General features: G+C 42.5%; 1 protein-coding gene across 5 annotated transcripts in view; it reads right to left on the bottom strand.

The window, feature by feature from the left end:
• The window catches only part of LMNTD1 (lamin tail domain containing 1), a 297660-nt gene that overhangs the window by 21463 nt on the left and 258643 nt on the right, over positions 1 to 17554 (bottom strand). For all 5 annotated transcript variants that reach the window (XM_043516236.1, XM_043516229.1, XM_043516238.1 and 2 more), the window contains one exon: positions 16265 to 16353. In XM_043516236.1, coding sequence (XP_043372171.1) covers positions 16265 to 16353 — 89 coding nt within the window. The remainder of the gene's footprint in view (positions 1 to 16264; positions 16354 to 17554) is intronic.

The raw sequence follows: 17554 nt of genomic DNA, 5'->3' as shown, positions 1-17554 counted from the left end.
CTATGACCATCAGAGCGATTCCTAAAATGTGTTATTGTATGTATTGATCAGTTGTTTATGTGCTTATATAGGACACTGCCAATAAAGTACAGACTTTACAGAATTTGGAGGATTAGGAAATTTTTTGAAGAGGAGAAGCTTTGGTTTGGGGACAAGAATCTTTGTAAAGGCTAAGGAGCTCAGAAGATGAATGGTTAGGGGTATTTTTTAACCAGAAAGGAATAGTTGTTAAAGGTATACCAGAAGCAATAAATATGAATGGATTGTTGATGTGCATCCCAAGAAATTGATAAACCACAGACTTATCATCTGTAGAGTGCTTGGCTCCATATGAATGTTTACTATTATTAATTACTATTTATTATCTGTTTAGCATTGACACTGTACAAACTCAGGAAGACATAGTGGTACTTGCTTTCCCAAAAGCTTAGTTCCACCCCTCCAAATCTGTTGCAAGCAACTTTTAAAATATAGAACTGGAAGTCAACAGACCTGGGATTCCATTTATTGCTCTGCCACACACTGCCTGATCACCTTAGGCCAGTCCATCTCGCTGGGCAACACTTGCCTCATCTCTAAAATCAGGATATTATCCTCATGAGGGTTCAATGCGATTAAATTTATCCATGCTTGTAAAACACATTGAGATCCTCAGATGTAAAGTATGCCTGGTCTGCTGAGTGGATGACTAGCTAACTCAGTATTGCCAACCTCCGAAGTTAAAAAAGCACAAGTCAGGTCCTCCAAATCATGAGATTTGTTTTAAACATTATATTATTGTGGTTTTGATTTTTGAACTCCCCCTGCCCAATGCCAGAGAGACTCTCCCAAATTGATAGAGTAAGGTGATTTTGGCTTTCAATGCAGAAGCTCTCATTGGCTGCCTGATGCGTCCATCTTCTCCCCACACCCCAAAATACTAAATTAATTCTGTGGACTCCTATTCCCATATCTGCCCATTCCCCATCTCAGCAATTAATTATACACCTCAACCGCCACATCAGCTTTGCTCCTCCAGTCCCACATCTGCCCCATGCCCCTCAGTGAACTATTGCTCTTCCTAGAGCAGGGTGCCCTTTCCAGAGCTCGGGAAGTGGGCAGTCAGCAGCAATTCCAGGGGTTCTTCACACCCTCTCTCCCCTCCCAAGCCAGAGCCACCCTGAACTGCAGGATCTTCTGCTCCTTCATCTCCCCTCCCTAGCTGAAAACTACTCTCGGCTCCTGAGGGGCAGGGGGAAGTGCTCTGCCTGCCTCCCATCAGCTCTGATTGGCTGATCTTCCCCAGAAGGTGGAAAAGTGGGGAAGGCAGCCAATCAGAGGGGGTTTCCCCTGGATCGGGTTGGAAATTGTGTGCGAGCTACAGCTTCTCCCACCATCCTGAAACTGTCTGCAGCAAAGGCGAAAATACCATTGCTTATGATGAAACTGAAAGAGCAGACAACACTGCTAACCGCTGCAAGCATCTCTGACTCTTGCTTCTAACCTGCTGCCTCTTACTTGATCCCTGCATCCATCTGTTGTGATTACACAATCTACATCATGTTGCCATGTAGTGCGTAAAGGCTGAAGTGGTTACAAATTAAACAAGCAGCTACAATTTAACACAGCACAAGCTTAAAATAATAGAGTACTTGTTCTATCCTATCTATAGGCTATACCAGGGGTGGACAAACTACAGCCCACGGGTAGACAAACTACAGCCCACGGGCCGGATCCAGCCCATGAGCTGTTTTAAGCCAGCCCATGAGCTCCAGCTGGGGTGCTGGGTTGGGGGCCACACCACACGTACGAGACAGAGAAGGGACATACCACTTCTACTGGGAGCCGCTTAAGGTAAGTGCTGTTCGAAGCCTGCACCCCTGAGCCTCTCCCCACGTCCCAACCCCGTCCCAGCCCTGATCCCCCTCCTGCTCTCCAAATCCCTTGATCCCAGCATGGAGCACCCTCCTGCATCCCAAACCTCTCATCCCCAGCCCCACCCCAGAGTCTGCACCCCTAGACGGAACCTGCACCCCTTCCCATACCCCTGCCCCAGCCCTGATCCCCCTCTGAACCCCTTGATCCCAGCCCAGAGCACCCTCCTACACCCCAAACTCCTTATCCCCAACCCCATCCCAGAGCCCACACACCCAACTACAGTCCTCACCCACCCTGCACCCCAACGCCAATTTTGTGAACATTCATGGCCTGCGATAAACAATTTCTATTCTCTGATGTGGCCCTCCAGCCAAAAATTTGCCCACCCCTGGGCTAGAGAGCGAGCATATCTGTAATAGCTCATTTTCATGTTGCAGCGTCATTATCCTAACAGCATTCACTGGATGAGCATCTCTGTTGCACCTCTAGGAGGATAGCTTTAAGCCACCTTTGCACCCTCCTGGACTCTGCTTGGGGGCTGGAGTTTTGGCAGGGTTGCCCGAGGGGCTGCAGCACTGCTCGGAAGCTCCATTAGTGCAGACCCCAAACATTTACCTTTGTGTCACAGGTTTGAATCTGGTTGGTAGTGACTGAAAGTTAGAGATGGTCAAATATTGCAAAGACAGTGTTCATGAATTCCTCTTGAATTCCAGACAGCTGTTTGGTACAACCACTTTTATATTCCTTCGTTGCTGTTCCTGCACATTTGTACATGTAGGTTTGGTTTGGGTTTTGGATCACCATGCAAATACCCATAGTCATATTGGACTAAGGCATCTGTGCACAAAACAAGTGTAATCACTATTCACCATTTGTTATTCATTGTTATCTCATTTAAAAAGCTTCAACCAACATATCAGGGCACAAAAACAATACCAGGTGACCTACCTGATCAGACAGACTCCATATATAATAACTAACTAAAATGAATAGCTGACATAGACTCAAATTTGTTTGTTAAAATATTCTGCAAATACCTGTGAATGACTACTACATTCTCAAAAACCAGGATCAGGTCTTAAATGACTCGAGGTCAGAATTCACTGGATAATTGATCCACAACAAATTCACCAGCTCTGTTGAAATAATGGATTTAATGGCTGTTTGGTGGCCTTTGTAAATTATTATATAACCTCAGTTCAGGTCTCCTTAGCCAGGTTTCTACATCAATAAAATCACTACACCTCCATCACTGTTTGGTACCTATACCGATAGCCTCAGCAGAGGTACCAAGCAATGAAAGGACATGGAGATCAAAGTATAAAGAATGGGTTTAAGCTAGGAGTGGGCAAACTATGGTCTGCCAAATCTGGCCCACCAGCCATTTTAAGCCAGCCCTTGAGCTCCCTCTGGGGAGCGGGGTCTGGGGCTTGCCCCGTTCTGGGGTTCCCGCCAGTGCGAAGGGTTGCGGGCCTCTCCACATGGCTCCCAGAAGCTGCAGCATGGCCCCCCTCTGGTGCTCCAATGGGAGCTGCAGGGGTGATGCCTGAGGTCAGAGCAGCATGCAGAGACATCTGGCTGCACCTCCCTATAGGAGCTGGAGGAGGGACATGCCACTGCTTCCAGGAGCCGCTTGAGGTAAGTGTCGCCTGGAGCCTGCACCCCTGAGCCTTTTCCTGAATCCAAAACCCCTGTCCCAGCCCTGATCCCCCTCCCACCATCCGAACCCCTCAGTCCCAGCCCAGAGCACCCTTCTACACCCCAAACTCCTCATCCCCAGCCCCACCCCAGAGCCTGCATCCCTAGCTAGAGCCCTCACCTCCACCCCACCGCACTCCACTCCCCCACCCTAGCCCAGAGCCCCCTTCTGCACCCTAAACTCCTCATTTCTGGCCCCATCCCAGAGTCTGCACCCCCAGCTGGAGCCCTGACCCCCCTCCCACACCCCAACCCCAATTTTGTGAGCATTCATGGCCCGCCATACAATTTCTATTCCCCGATGTGGCCCTCAGGCCAAAAAGTTTGCCCACCCCTGGTTTAAGCACATTGGCGGGACAGTGAGAGGAAGCCTGCATTGCCACTTCTCAAGCTTCACCTGTTTTTTGGATAAATGTAAGTCTCCAGGATTGTGAACTTGGAAATTCTGATAAACTCTAAAATTTGCGCTCACTGAAGTTTACCAAATATTACAAATTAGGAAGATAAAAACATGATTAAAATCATCAGTAATATTGCATCTCCTAAAGTACTTATTTCATTTATTTTGAAGTGATAGTTTAGTTTTAATTATTTGTAATAATACTTCATAGATTGCCAGTGAATGTTCTGTAGCTAAATTTTGTAAAAGTAATGAAGTAATAGGAGATCTGACCCCAGCACTCTTAAATCTTTATTGGCTACCTTTTTAAGCAGAATTATCAAATCTGCAGATTAGCTAAGTGAGAATGAGCAACGTTTTATTGCATTTAGACCTCAGGTGAATTGCCCGTCGGTGCAAAATTTGTGGACCTCTTCAGACACCTAGACAGACTTATGTGCAGTGATGCAGAGGAGCTGATGGTCATGGTACATGTAGATACCATTGACATAAGGAAAGGTAAGAGAGAGGTCCTCGAGGGCAAATTTAGGCTGCTAGGTAAGAGATTAAAGTCCAGGATCTCCATGGTAGCATCCTCTGAAATTTTCCAGTTCCATAGTCAGGGCCAGGTAGACAGGCAGAACGGCAGGGTCTCAATGTGTGGATGAGATGATGGTGTTTTGAGGAGGGATTTAGGTTTATTAGAAACACAGGGAACCTTTTGGGATAGGAGGAGCCTCTACAGGAAGGCTGGGCTCTTCCTAAACCAAAAAGGAACCAGTCTGCTGGTATGAAAATTTAAAAAGGTCATAGAGGAGTTTTTAAGAGCTGGGGGAAAGCCAACAGGTGCAGAGGAGCATGGGGTTTGGACAGATCATATCTTAGGGGAGGATACAGTAAAGGGGGTAGTCTATATGCTACTAAAGAGGAAAGGATAGAAGTTGGTAAAGGACAGGTAGGACCTGAATGAAACAGTCAAATAAAAAAGAGTCCCCTTCAGTTCCATCACATGTTGACAGACAACTAAATATTGACAAATTTTAAAAGTACTTGTATACAAAGCTAGAAATCTAAATACTAAAATGGATGAGCTTGAGTACCTGGTATTAAATGAGGATATTGATATAATAGGCATCACAGAAACTTGGTGGAACGATGATAATCAATGGGACATAGTAATTACCAGATTACAAAATATATAGGAATGACAGAGTTGGTCATGCTGATGGGGGACTGGTTCTGTATGTGAAAGAAAGCATAGAATCAACTATAGTAAAAAACTTAAATGAATCAAATTGTACTGTAGAATCTGCATGAAGAGAAAATTCATTCTTGAATAATAAGAGTATACACAAGGACTATACTACAGAGAACCTGACAAGGATAGTGACAGTGACCATGAAATGCTCCAGGATATTAGACAGGCTACAAAAATAGAAAACTCAATAATAATGGGGTATTTCAAATATCCCAACATTGACTGGGCACATGTCACCCCAGGACAGGACAGAGAAAGAAAATTTCTAGATCCCATTAATGACCACTTCTTGGAGCAACTCGTCCTGGAACCCACAAGGGGAGAGGCAATTCTAGATTTGGGTCTAAGTAGAGCACAGGATCTAGTCCAAGAGGTGAATATAGCCGAAATGCTCAGTATTAGTGACCATATGTAATTAAATTTTAACATCCCTGTAGAGGAGAAAATACCAAATAAACCCACCAAAGTAATATTTAACTGCAAAAAAGGAAAACTACACAAAAACGAGGAAGCTAAGTTAAATGGAAATTAAAAGAAATAGTCACAAGAGTGAAATACCTGCAAGCTGCATGGAAACTATTTAAAAACACCATAATAGAGTCTCAAACAAAATTTATAACCGCCTCCCCAAAAAATGCCACCAGGCCTGAGAAACAGAGTAAAAGAGGCAGTGAGAGGCAAAAAGACATCCTTTAAAAATTGGAAGTCAAATCCAACTGAAGAAAATAGAAAGGAGAATAAACTGTGGCAAGACAAGTGTAAAGATATAATTAGGAAAAAAGAATTTGAAGAGCAATTAATAAAACAGACAAAACTAATAGCAATTTTTTTTAAAGTACATCAGAAGAAGGAAGTCTGCCAGACAATCAGTGGGGCCACTGGGTGATCAGGGTGCTAAAGGAGCACTTGAGGAAGATAAGGCCATTGCAGAGAAGCTAAAAGAATTCTTTGCATCAGTCTTCACTGCAGATGATGTGAGGGAGATCCCTATATCCTGAGACATCTTTTTTAGGCAACAAATCTGAGAAACCGTCTCAGACTGAGGTATCAATAGAATAGGTTTCAGAACAAACTGATAGATTAAACAATAATAAGTCAACAGGACCAGATGAGATTCACCTAATAATTCTGAGGAACTCAAATATGAAACTGAAGAACTACTAACTGGGATACGTAAACTATTGCTTAAATCAGACGTATATATCAGATGACCGGAGGGTAGCTATCATAACACAGATTTTTGAAACAGGCTCCTGAGGCAATCCTGGCAATTATGGGCTGGTAAGCCTAACTTCAATATCAGGCAAACAAGTTGAAACTATAGTAAAGAACAAATTATCAGAAACATAGATGAACATGATACACAGGGGGAAAGTCAACATGGCTTTAGTAAAGGGAAATCATGCTCACCAATCTATTAGAATTCTTTGAGGGGATCAACAAACATGTGGACAAGGGTGATCCAGTGGATACAGTATACCTGGACTTTCAGGAAGTCTTTGAGACGGTCTCACGTCAAAGACTCTTAAGCAAAGTAAGCAGTTATGTGATAAGAGGAAAGGATGGATCAATAACTGGTTAAAAGATAGGAAACAAAGGGTACAAATATATAGTCAATTTTCAGAGTGAAGATAGGTAAATAGTAGGGACGCCAAAGGATCAGTACTGGGACCACTGCTGTTCAACAAATTCATAAATGATCTGGCAAAAGGGGTAAACTGAGGTGGCAAAGTTTGCAGGGAATATAAAATTCCTCAAGATAATTAAGTCCAAAGCTGACTGCAAAGAGTTACAAAGGGATCTCACAAAACAGGGTGACTGGGCAACAAAATGGCAGATGAAATTCACTGTTGATAAGTGCAAAGTAATGCACGTTGGAAAACATAATCCCAGACGTACATACAAAATGATGGCATCTAAATTAGCTGTCCACTCAAGAAAGAGATCTTGGAGTCATTGTGGATAGCTCTCTGAAAACATCCGCTCAGTGTGCAGTGGCAGTCAAAATAGCAAACCAAATGTTAGGAACCATTAGGAAAGGGGCTAGGTAATAAAACAGAAAATCATAATGCCACTATATAAATCCATGGTACGTCCACACCTTGCACATTGCACCTAGTTCAAGTTGCCACATCTCAAAAAAGATATATTAGAATTGGAAAAGGTACAGAGAAAATAATTAGATGTACGGAATAATTTCCATACAAAGAGAGATTGAAAAGATTGGGACTTTTCATTTTAGAAAAGAGATGACTAAGGGGGGAATATAATAGAGGTCTATAAAATTATGAATGGTGTAGAGAAAGTTAATAAGAAAGCATTATTTACCCTTTCATATAATACAAGAACCAGGGGTCACTCAACTAAACTACTAGTCAATAGATTTAAAACAAACGTAAGGACGTACACACAGCACACTGTGGAACTTGTTGCCAGGAGATGTTGTGAAGGCCAAAAGTATAATTGGGTTAAAAAAAGAATTAAACAAAATCATGGAGTATAGGTGCATCAATGGCTATTACCTAAGATGCTCAGGGATGCAACACCATGCACTGGGTGTCCCTAAACCTACAACTTCCAGAAGCTGGGACTGGACAACCGGGGTGGATCACTCAATAATTGCCCTGTTCTGTTCATTCCCTCTGAATCATCTGGCACTGGCCACTGTCAGAAGACAGGGTACTGGGCTAGATGAACTATTGGTCTGACCCAATATGGCTATTCTTATGTTCTTAAGTAGATTATGTTTGTTTAAACTGTAAAACTCAGTGTGTGTATAAACAATAAAACCAAAAATTAAATGCAAGTTACAAAAAATTAAGGAGTAGGAAGTTACAATGCATCAATAAAAATTCAATTACCTCTATAAGCAGCACTTTGACTCAGTTGTATAAATATATACAGAGAATGTACAGCATGCCCTTGGACCTCCTGTTGTGTGAAGTGACTCTCTCTTCTGTGATTGCCACTCTTTGCCTCAAATCCCTGCTCTTGCAATTCCACAGGCTAAAGAAACAGCTGTTTGCAATTTTTTAATCATCATTAGCCAGCATAATCATCTCTGCAGGGTCACTGTGCCAGCACTGCTGTTACACACTTAAATGACACTCCTAAATATGCTCACTATTTCCAACATGCTCATGTGTACTGTTCCTGTACCTATTTGTTAAAACTAATTTCAAAGCCAATATAGATGGAAGCAGGAGCTTTCCTAATGCTGAATCAAAGAAAAAGAAGCTGTCCTTTACCTAACCATTTGCAGTTGTTTGACTTCCACTTATATTTGACATATATTGTAAAATGGCACAACACATGCTGTGACAGCTGTATGGGAAGCAAATGACAACAGAACACGCTTAACACTAATTTCAGCTAATGGAACAAATCTATTCCCAGAATACATTTACCTCTCAGCTGTTCAACAGGTTTCAATTCAGTGTATGTTCGCAAAGGGTGATACTATAGAGGATTGGGCACAGGTGCTGGCTTCCTCCGGGCCCTGTGGTGGGTGGGTGTGCGGGGCTCAACCCCCCCGCCCCGCCCCTGGCCTGGCCCAGATCAATATGGAGTTTCATTATGTGTTTCAGCCTCTCCTGGCTGTAGCATGTAGAGAGATTGAATGTGATTTGCAGCATTTTTTTTGCTAGACAGAGAGGCAGACTTAAGAAAGGGAGTTGCTCTTCATCATCCTGGTATCGCCCAAGGTGGCTCCATATTGTCATCATTATGAAAGTGCAAATACTTCAGCATGCGGTCTCTACCGTGCTTCTGCTGTCTGGGACCTGCACTTTATTTTACAGCTATCTGTGATCACTGAAAAACTAGTGCTCAGTCCCAAACTGTTGAGACTGTACATGGACTGGTGCATGTGATGTGATACTAGAGTTAGGCACTAGTATTTTGAGGCTACAGAAGTACTAAACCAACCCCATCTTGTGGCACAGGCACATCTTCAAACCTTAGGATAAAACATCCAGTAAAAGTATTTGCCACTAATTCTTCACACCCACATTTTCCAAGCCATTAAAGTATTTCAGTGAACACGCTTTCCCCATTGTCAAAACACCCAAGACTGTCTTTAGGTTCCACTGTCAACTGTATTAGATTCCTAGGTCATAGCCTTGTGAGCTACTGAATAGCAATCTGAACCACCTCAGCTTTGTTCCTATAAGGTATGTCTACACAGCCTATGGCAGCGAACCTTCCACCTCGAATTGACTGACTTGGGCTAACGCTAGCCCTCTAAAACTAGCTGCACGTTGGGGTTGAAGCTCAGAGTGGAGCTTGGGCACTAAAGCCTACAGAGGGCGTGAGCTCAAGACCCTGAACTCCAGCCTGAGCCATAAGGCTTGAACCCAGTTAACAGGACATGGTCAGTTCTACACTACAACTTTGAACCAGACTTTAGCCAGGTCAAGGGACAACTATATTGTCACCAGGTCAGATGCCTTGGCTACAGTTTGAGTGTAGATGGGGCCTAGGGATGACATCAGGCACAGACAAAGCCAATGGAATCTGCTTGCTTTCTTGAAATCAGTTTTCTGCCCAGCTACTTGATAGTACTGAAGATGTCTCTGAAAGAGTCTCCCATTTTTAAATGGTGAATTGGAACATGGAGTGACTTAGCTCCACTCAGGTTAAAAAAAGGAATGCTTGTTAAGTGAAGGTGCCTGGGTATTCACTTGCCTGGACATAAGTATTAGTAAGAGATATGAAGGAACTGAGATGGAAGGAGAATTTGGTCTTTTTCCAGAATAGCCCTAACCTACTCTCCAGTGCCTGTCTAAGATGGGGGTGGGGTGGAAGGAAAGAAAAGTGAAACATACACTACGCATATCCTCACAGATCTGTATGATGACTCCATCTATTTTTTTATTGCTTGAAATTAACTAAAGCTTATAAAACAAGCAATCCCGATGGCACGTGAAACTGATTGCCATCTACCTACAGCACAGGTGGTAAGCAGGGAAAGTGTCTTCATGCTGTCCCACCAACGTGCCTCAACCCTGTCCAGGAGGGATCAACTCTAAGGATGAGTAGATAGCTCATTCTCTACGGGGATGTCCGCACAGCAACTGTGAGGCTGCGTCCCAGACCAGGCAGACAGACACGCTTACTGGGCTTGAGCTAGCATACTGAAAATAGCAGCGGGGCCATGGTGGCACGGGCGACAGCTTGAGCTAGCTGCTCAAATACAGACTTCCCTGACCCCTGGGGACATACTCAGGCAACTAGACTGAGCCACTGCCTGTGCTGCTGTGACCACACTGCTATTATTATTATTATTGCCTGAGCAGATCTAGTGTCTGTGCCTGTCTATCCACACTGAGAAGCATCCTCCCAGCTGCTGTGTAGACATATCTCAGGTCTGTTCAATCTTTGGCCCCATTACAGAGATTGCTATTTTAAGGTGATGCTTTGAGATGTGCACACTTATCCATGAGAAACTGGACTGAGGCTCACAACTCATTTGCAAACAGACTATAGCATAGCCATAGGGTTGTAACAATAGTTGGTTATCATGACCTACGCTGGATTTGAACGGGTGGCATGCAGGTGAAAGGCTCTACAGTCAATTACTGAGCCATTGAGACAATGAACCCTCCCAGCTGGAGTTATTCAATCTTAATGCTAAGTGCAAATGAAACGGTTTAGGTAAGAAGGAAAAAAGAAATTGCTTTAAGCAGAACTTGAATGCTTCACCTTCTTGTCCAAACATATGAATCCCTGGTGCCATTTGTTATTTTATCACTCTGGCCAACCTAGTATGGAGGGAAGGGAAGAACAAGAGAATATATCTGTGCTCAGACTTATTATGATGGATATTTATGTATGTGCTCAGAGGATGGGGGTGGGCACAATGACAATAGTGATACAGTGAAAGTACTAAAATCAGTATCTATACAGCTACGTATGATTCCAACACTGGCCTCACTGTGATTATGGATTCTTACTTATCTTATTCACCTAATTTTAATACACTATCATCTAGAAGTACATTTATAACTTTTTGAAGGTGTAGTTGGTGTGTGCGTGCATATATAATACACACACAATATGCAATGTACCTTCTGTTTACTTCAAACACTGATTAAGTCAATCCTCTGTAGAGTAAATCAAGACTTCAGGAATCAAGTCACTTTTATGGAAAAAAACCATAATTTCCTCCTTTTATTTCAATCTCTTTGGATAGGCTTGATTGAATTATTTAATTACTGTCAGAAAAAATTGTCATTTAGTCAGTAGAGGGCCCTCCCTATGAAATCAAAGTATAAAGAGACAAAGATCCATGCTGTTAAAGAGAGACTGAAACTTGCGTTATTCAAATAATGTTATTGTCTTCCTATGTGCCACCATGCAAAGTGCTAAGAAATCTGTGATGTGTTCATTAGAGATCTCATGGGTAACCTAATCAGCTGCTTAAAGTATTTCAGTCAAAATCATAGGAATGGTCCTCATCAAAAATAAACAGAAAGCACATTGTCTGTGTAATATGGGTATTATGTGGGGAAAAAACACTGCATTTAAATCTTATTTATATCCTGACAAAAGATGAATTGATTACTATTATTTATTATGGAGACTGCGGTAGCACCAAAAGGCTGCTGGGTGTTTTCCAAATACAGAGGAAGAGATAATCCATGCCCTGTAGAGAATAGGTCTCAGATAAAAAAAGCTGTTCTCTTGGTATTGACAACATACTGTAGTTAGAAGCAGGGAACACTGGAAGTTTCATGAACAGGCCTGTTCTTCAGTCCAGTTTTTCAGATATCAAAGAAGTTTGCATAGTTCAAGTAACGAGTGGCTCATAATTGTCTGAGGTTATATATGTTGTGCTATAGATTTGCATGATATATTACAGATGTGTAACAAGTCAAAAGCCCTTTCTTATGTATCTCACATTCTAAATTAGTACAACAACATCATTCAGAATGGCATCAGACAGTGGCAGGGGGATGTGAAGCATGAAGTCCACAACAGAGAATATGGGGGAAAGGAATAGAGCTTACTGGAGATGTAACAGTTTTCAAATAAATCTGAACATTTGATTGTTTTTGTTTCATTTTTTAAAAATTTCAAATATGGAAGGAGATAGCACTGAAGGAGAGATTAATGAGGAAAGACAAAATGACACATTAGCCTGCAGGACTCTATCATTCTGCAGGACTCTATCATTTTGAAAGCATCAGCTATGGAAAAAAAAAGGCACCAATTCTGCAATTGGATCCATATGAGCAGACCCTTGCACCGGCAAGGAGCCCCAGTGGGGCTTTGCATGAGAGGATGTAATTGCTGGATGGGGACCACAAATGGGAAATCTAGGGCCAGATTGTGCCCTGTTCTCTCTCCCCTTACTTCCACAGAGCAGCTCTAGGGTAAGCCAGTCCTGTTTACCATCCTCCACTACTTACAGGGTCACAGAAGAATTCTGGGAAGAGCTAGGAGTGCTCTCTGCACCATCCCCTTCCACCCACTGGCCAGATGGCAGTGCTGGGTGAGCAATTGAACTTTTTGGTTCTGTTTCTATTATCCGAGTAGCATCTTAACCTTTCAATGCTTTCCCAACTCTAATGTCTATATAGCACTGAAGCAGTCAAACCCATTTGAGGAAGGTATATTTTTGTCATGAGAAAGTGTCTTTAAATGCAAATGTCCTTGATCACAGGAGGTAGGACTGCCTGACACAATGTGCTATTGCAAAATGTGTTCCCATGAACAGCAGAAACAGCTGCAGAAGTGCTAGTGGCAAAGGGTGGAGAATGAAATTAGCACTTTCTAGGTTCTTCAGTAAGTGCCAACCTAAAGAATGAGCACACTTTTTTTTTTGGATTAGTGCCTTTTTTTCCAATTAGAAAACACCTGAACCATACCATGGCCTCTGCTCCTGCTTGAAGATAATCTGAAGTCCCTCCTAGTGATCTCATCCTTTCCAAAATCAACAAGATTCCTTACAAGTTGCAGTCTCTCTCTCTCTTAAGAGCTGATGACTGGACCCCACACCCTGGGACATCTCATTGTTCATTAGATTTGCATTTCCTCCTCCTAAAGAAAAGTAAAATTGTAACACAAAGTAACATGTGAACAATTCTTTGTGAATTGGGCTGAATTAGGCCGGCAGATGGGATCCTGACCTCTGCATTTTCTTTTAGAAAATTTTTGGCGGTTAAAAGGTGGTGTCAATGCAAGGTTCCCCATTCCATCCCAACAATGGGTCTCTACCTTACCCTTGAGGAGCCTCTTCTCGAGGCCAAAGGGTACAGCAATTCACAGTCTGTCCCATTCTGTCTTTAGTCTGTCTACTGAGATGACAAACAAAGGAGGCTAGTTTGTTGCAAGAGCGACAGCTGTCCACTGGAAACAGACTATCAGTTCATTTCAACAGAGTCATCACATGTCACTCACCATCAGCCTGGGCTGGATTTGAACTGGTAATCAAGAGATGAAAGGCTTTGTGTGTCATTATCAAGTCACTTGAGTCACCTAGCCCCCAGTAAGAGCAGCTTTTCAAAATATTTAGCAGAGGATGTATACTTTGAAAGCCTCTCTAAGGGACTTTGGGGGCTTGTCTAGGCAGGGAAATCAGCATAATTATGCTGTTATCTTTAAATGGCTAAAGCGATACCAGTTTAACTCCCTAGCTAGACATTTTTATTCAAGAAGAAGAGTGCCTTTTCCCAGTTTAGCTGATGTCACTTTGGAACTGGTATAAGGTAAAGGCAGAAAAAGGCACTCTTATCCCACAATAAGAGTCTCCACATGGGGAGTTTCTCTGGTATAACTATAGCAGTAGAATTATACTGGTAAATTTCCCTGTGTAGAAAAGCCTGTTATATGGGATCAACTCTCTAGGGCTTCTGAATTGTGTGCCTCCATTGAAGGTTATGCCAGAAGAGCTGAATCTTTGGTGCCTCTCAGAATTTCCTAGCTAGCTGACAACATCACCATTGTACCATGCACGAGCACCAGGGAGAGCATGGTCCTCATTTTTATTTACTCTAACAATAGGTTTTCACTGTGGTTACCACAAGCATAGATGCTGGAACTGGGGTGCTGGAGGTGCTGTTGCACCCCCAGGATTGAAGTGGTTCCCACCATATACAGGGTTTAGTTTAGTTTGATAGTTCTCAGCACCTCCACTATACAAATTGTTCCAGCACCCCGACCATAAGTGATCAGCATCTAGGTTAGCTTAGCACAGTAGTGAACCCCCCACACGGCAAAGACACACTCAAGTTACTGTATCCTCCGTGGTGCTGCACTCCCCCATGTGTGTCACTAGGATTTCTGGGGGCATCTCCCATGGCTTTTGGTGCTACAGTAAGGTGAACCGCTCTATGATTCGTTCCTAGTGAACTATGAGAGAACTTGACTGTCCTTCTAGGAAGGCAGTGGAGGATTATCAGCATTTGAGTGGCTAAGCCGGTGCCCTGACTGCAAAGCAGGTGGGTTCCCAGTCCAAATGAAAGCTTCACTCTGGCTTTGGCCTGTAGCCCCAGCTACCCTGATTGAAAGCACCACCAAACATGAGGTTTGTGTGTGTGTACAGGAAGGGAACTAGAAACAAAAGCCTGAGTTAACTCTGCAGTGAAGACATACCCTAAGGATCTGTCAGTGTAATGGGCTTTCAGTATAAATAAGAATCAGGTCTCATATCTCTGGCTGCAAATAAAGAAACCCCTACATTTCCAAAACATCACGTAGGGTTATTTTTAACTGACAGTAAAGTTGAATTGCTCAGCTAAGCCCTGAATGTTACTTAGAAAACCAAGAGATTAGAGACACAGATGTTTGGAAACAGTCTCTGGATAATCAGCTTCTTTGAATTCAAGTAGTATCTTGGCAAAAGCATGATTCATACTCAAAAGGGCATTTTATCTAGTGTTACTAATGCTAATACTTTGCACTTCCAAAGTGCCTTTCACCTGAGGATATGAAAGTGCTTTTACAAACATTGATGAATCAAGCATCACAACACACTTTTGAGATATGCTTTATTGCCACCACTTTACAGAAGGGAAAACTGAGACATTGTTATGTTTATTTACACAGGCCTATACCTAGTGGAAGAACCCTATACCATGTTAACAGTTAAACAAGCAAGCACATCCAATCTTTTAAAAATTCCTCCAGGATTTTTCTTCATTTCAGTCTAGTGTACATAGACTGGCTGTTGATAATAAACATTTTCACAGCCATGTAAATGCAAATAGCACTTTGCAGAACATTAACTATAATAGAGTTTAATAATTATAGACCTATAGAATATACATCATATATATAGCTCAGTATTCAACAGCCAAATCCCATAGACTTCAATGAGCTTTGACTCAGGTCTTAAGAAATGTGGGTCTGATACTGAAGCAATGTTTAGCATTTTCCTAGGTATCTCCTGCATTTACCTATTAGTTAAGAGAAAGTATTCTATATTGCAAAAAATAATGGAACTGATCTTTAGAAAAAGAAAGAGAGATGAACCCAAGCCAGGAAGTTTGGATTGAAAGCCTAACGTTCTCTCAGTTTGGGGATTTACAAATTTAGGGTCCTGGGATGGGCCCATTATACAGGGCTTGATTGTGGGTCTTTCTATAGGATAGCGTAAATATAAAGAGGTCTTGAAGTGGGTGAAAATGTACACCCACTTCAAGGCCTCTTTACCCTACCAGAGCAGTGCAAAGGGCCTCATTGTAAATGAGAATCAGACCCATACTCTCAAGCTGCGAATGCAAACTTCCTGCTAATACAGTGGTGTTTCTAATGGTCACATTATATAGATGTAAAGTGAGCTGTAGCTCACGAAAGCTTATGCTCTAATAAATTTGTTAGTCTCTAAGGTGCCACCGGTACTCCTTTTCTTTTTGCGAATACAGACTAACACGGCTGCTACTCTGAAACCTCTTTCAATACAGAGTCAGATCTGAATCTTGAATGACTGGTTCTGATGTAGGCCTCTCTCAGAACACAAATAATAAAAAGAATTTTCAACAAAATTAAGTTTTTTGTTTCCTTTTCTTTATCTGAACCCCACTGTTCTTGCTTTATTGAAAAGGGAATTTGTCTTAGTCTCTACTTACCCCTGCTGACCGGGTCAGCCTTCTACTTTTTCCATTAAAACTTCCTGTAGCTGTGTTTCTGCCCCGGCTGCTTCCTGCATACAGAGTGCCTGTTGGTGGGAACAAAAATTATTTCCATACACTGATTTTAAAAGGGAAATAAATCTCAGAAGTAATAAAGTCAACAAAAATCCTTATTTTCCTCTCAGTTTATGGAAAAAGGTTTAAATAAAAAGCACATTGTGATAAATCCATGGTCACCTAGATCTTCTTGGTTACTACTAAGATGCAGGTAACTCAATTTCCCAAGAAGTTGGTGAAAACAAGTGAAGGGTGAACTTTAAATGATTTAGAGACTTGGTCATGCTTATCTAAATGGTCCAGCCCTTTTGAGTTTGCAAAAGTGAATTGAAAGTCTTATGAGAACAGCTCTTCCTATAGGCTGAAATCCTGACCCCATGGAAGTCAATGGGAGCTTTGACATTGACTTCAGTAAGCCCAAGGTTTCATCCATGGTATTTTGGTATTTACATCTGGTTCTGGTCAGACACCAACAGTAAAGAAATGAGAGAAAATGAATAATTATGAGAAAGTTTACTGATCTTTTTCAAAACTAAAAAAAAGGCTAATTTCAATTTGTGTGCAAATATTTGGGGGGACAGGGATGGGGGTGGCAGTCTTTATCCAAACCCATTCACCCACACAAAGTGAGAACTTTCTCTGTTATGCTGGACTCTCAACAGTTGAGTTTATTTGCCAAGACCCAAATGTGGGACACAGTGTGGACTGTTAGCCAATATTACATATATGTTAGGCATAATATAACCACATTAGAAGGTATTATTGGCACAATATTAATAGAATATACATTACATATTGTGACAAGATGACCAATGTTAGTCTGGTGGGTCCTGCACTTTTCTTAGCGGGGAGCTAAGATGCCACCCCTTGCCCCATTCTTGGGGCATCAATGGCCCCACTAGTGGCCGAGGAAGGTGGAAAGGAGGGAAGCAGGGGAGGGGTCTGGTTTTGCCCCTCACTCTGAGCCTCAGCCCCTCTCAACCCCTGTGGGTTTTTACCCTCTTCTACCTTGGGTGGGCTACCTGCAGTCCTTAGATGCTGGGGAAGGGAGTCTCCCTCCCCTACTGGGGCAAGGTCCCCCTTACTTTGGTTTTCTGATTTTCCAAGTCTCACAGCACAACTCCTAGTCCTAGTCCTAGTCCTAGTCCTAGTCCTAGTCCTAGTCCTAGTCCTAGTCCTAGTCCTGTCGTCTTCGTCTTCTTCTCCTCCCCTGTCTGCCTGAAGCAGAGG

Source organism: Dermochelys coriacea, chromosome 1 (assembly GCF_009764565.3).
Source record: "Dermochelys coriacea isolate rDerCor1 chromosome 1, rDerCor1.pri.v4, whole genome shotgun sequence".
Taxonomy (NCBI): domain Eukaryota; kingdom Metazoa; phylum Chordata; order Testudines; family Dermochelyidae; genus Dermochelys; species Dermochelys coriacea.
The sequence above is the reverse complement of the archived record's forward strand: the minus strand, read 5'-3'. Positions and strand labels throughout refer to the sequence as shown.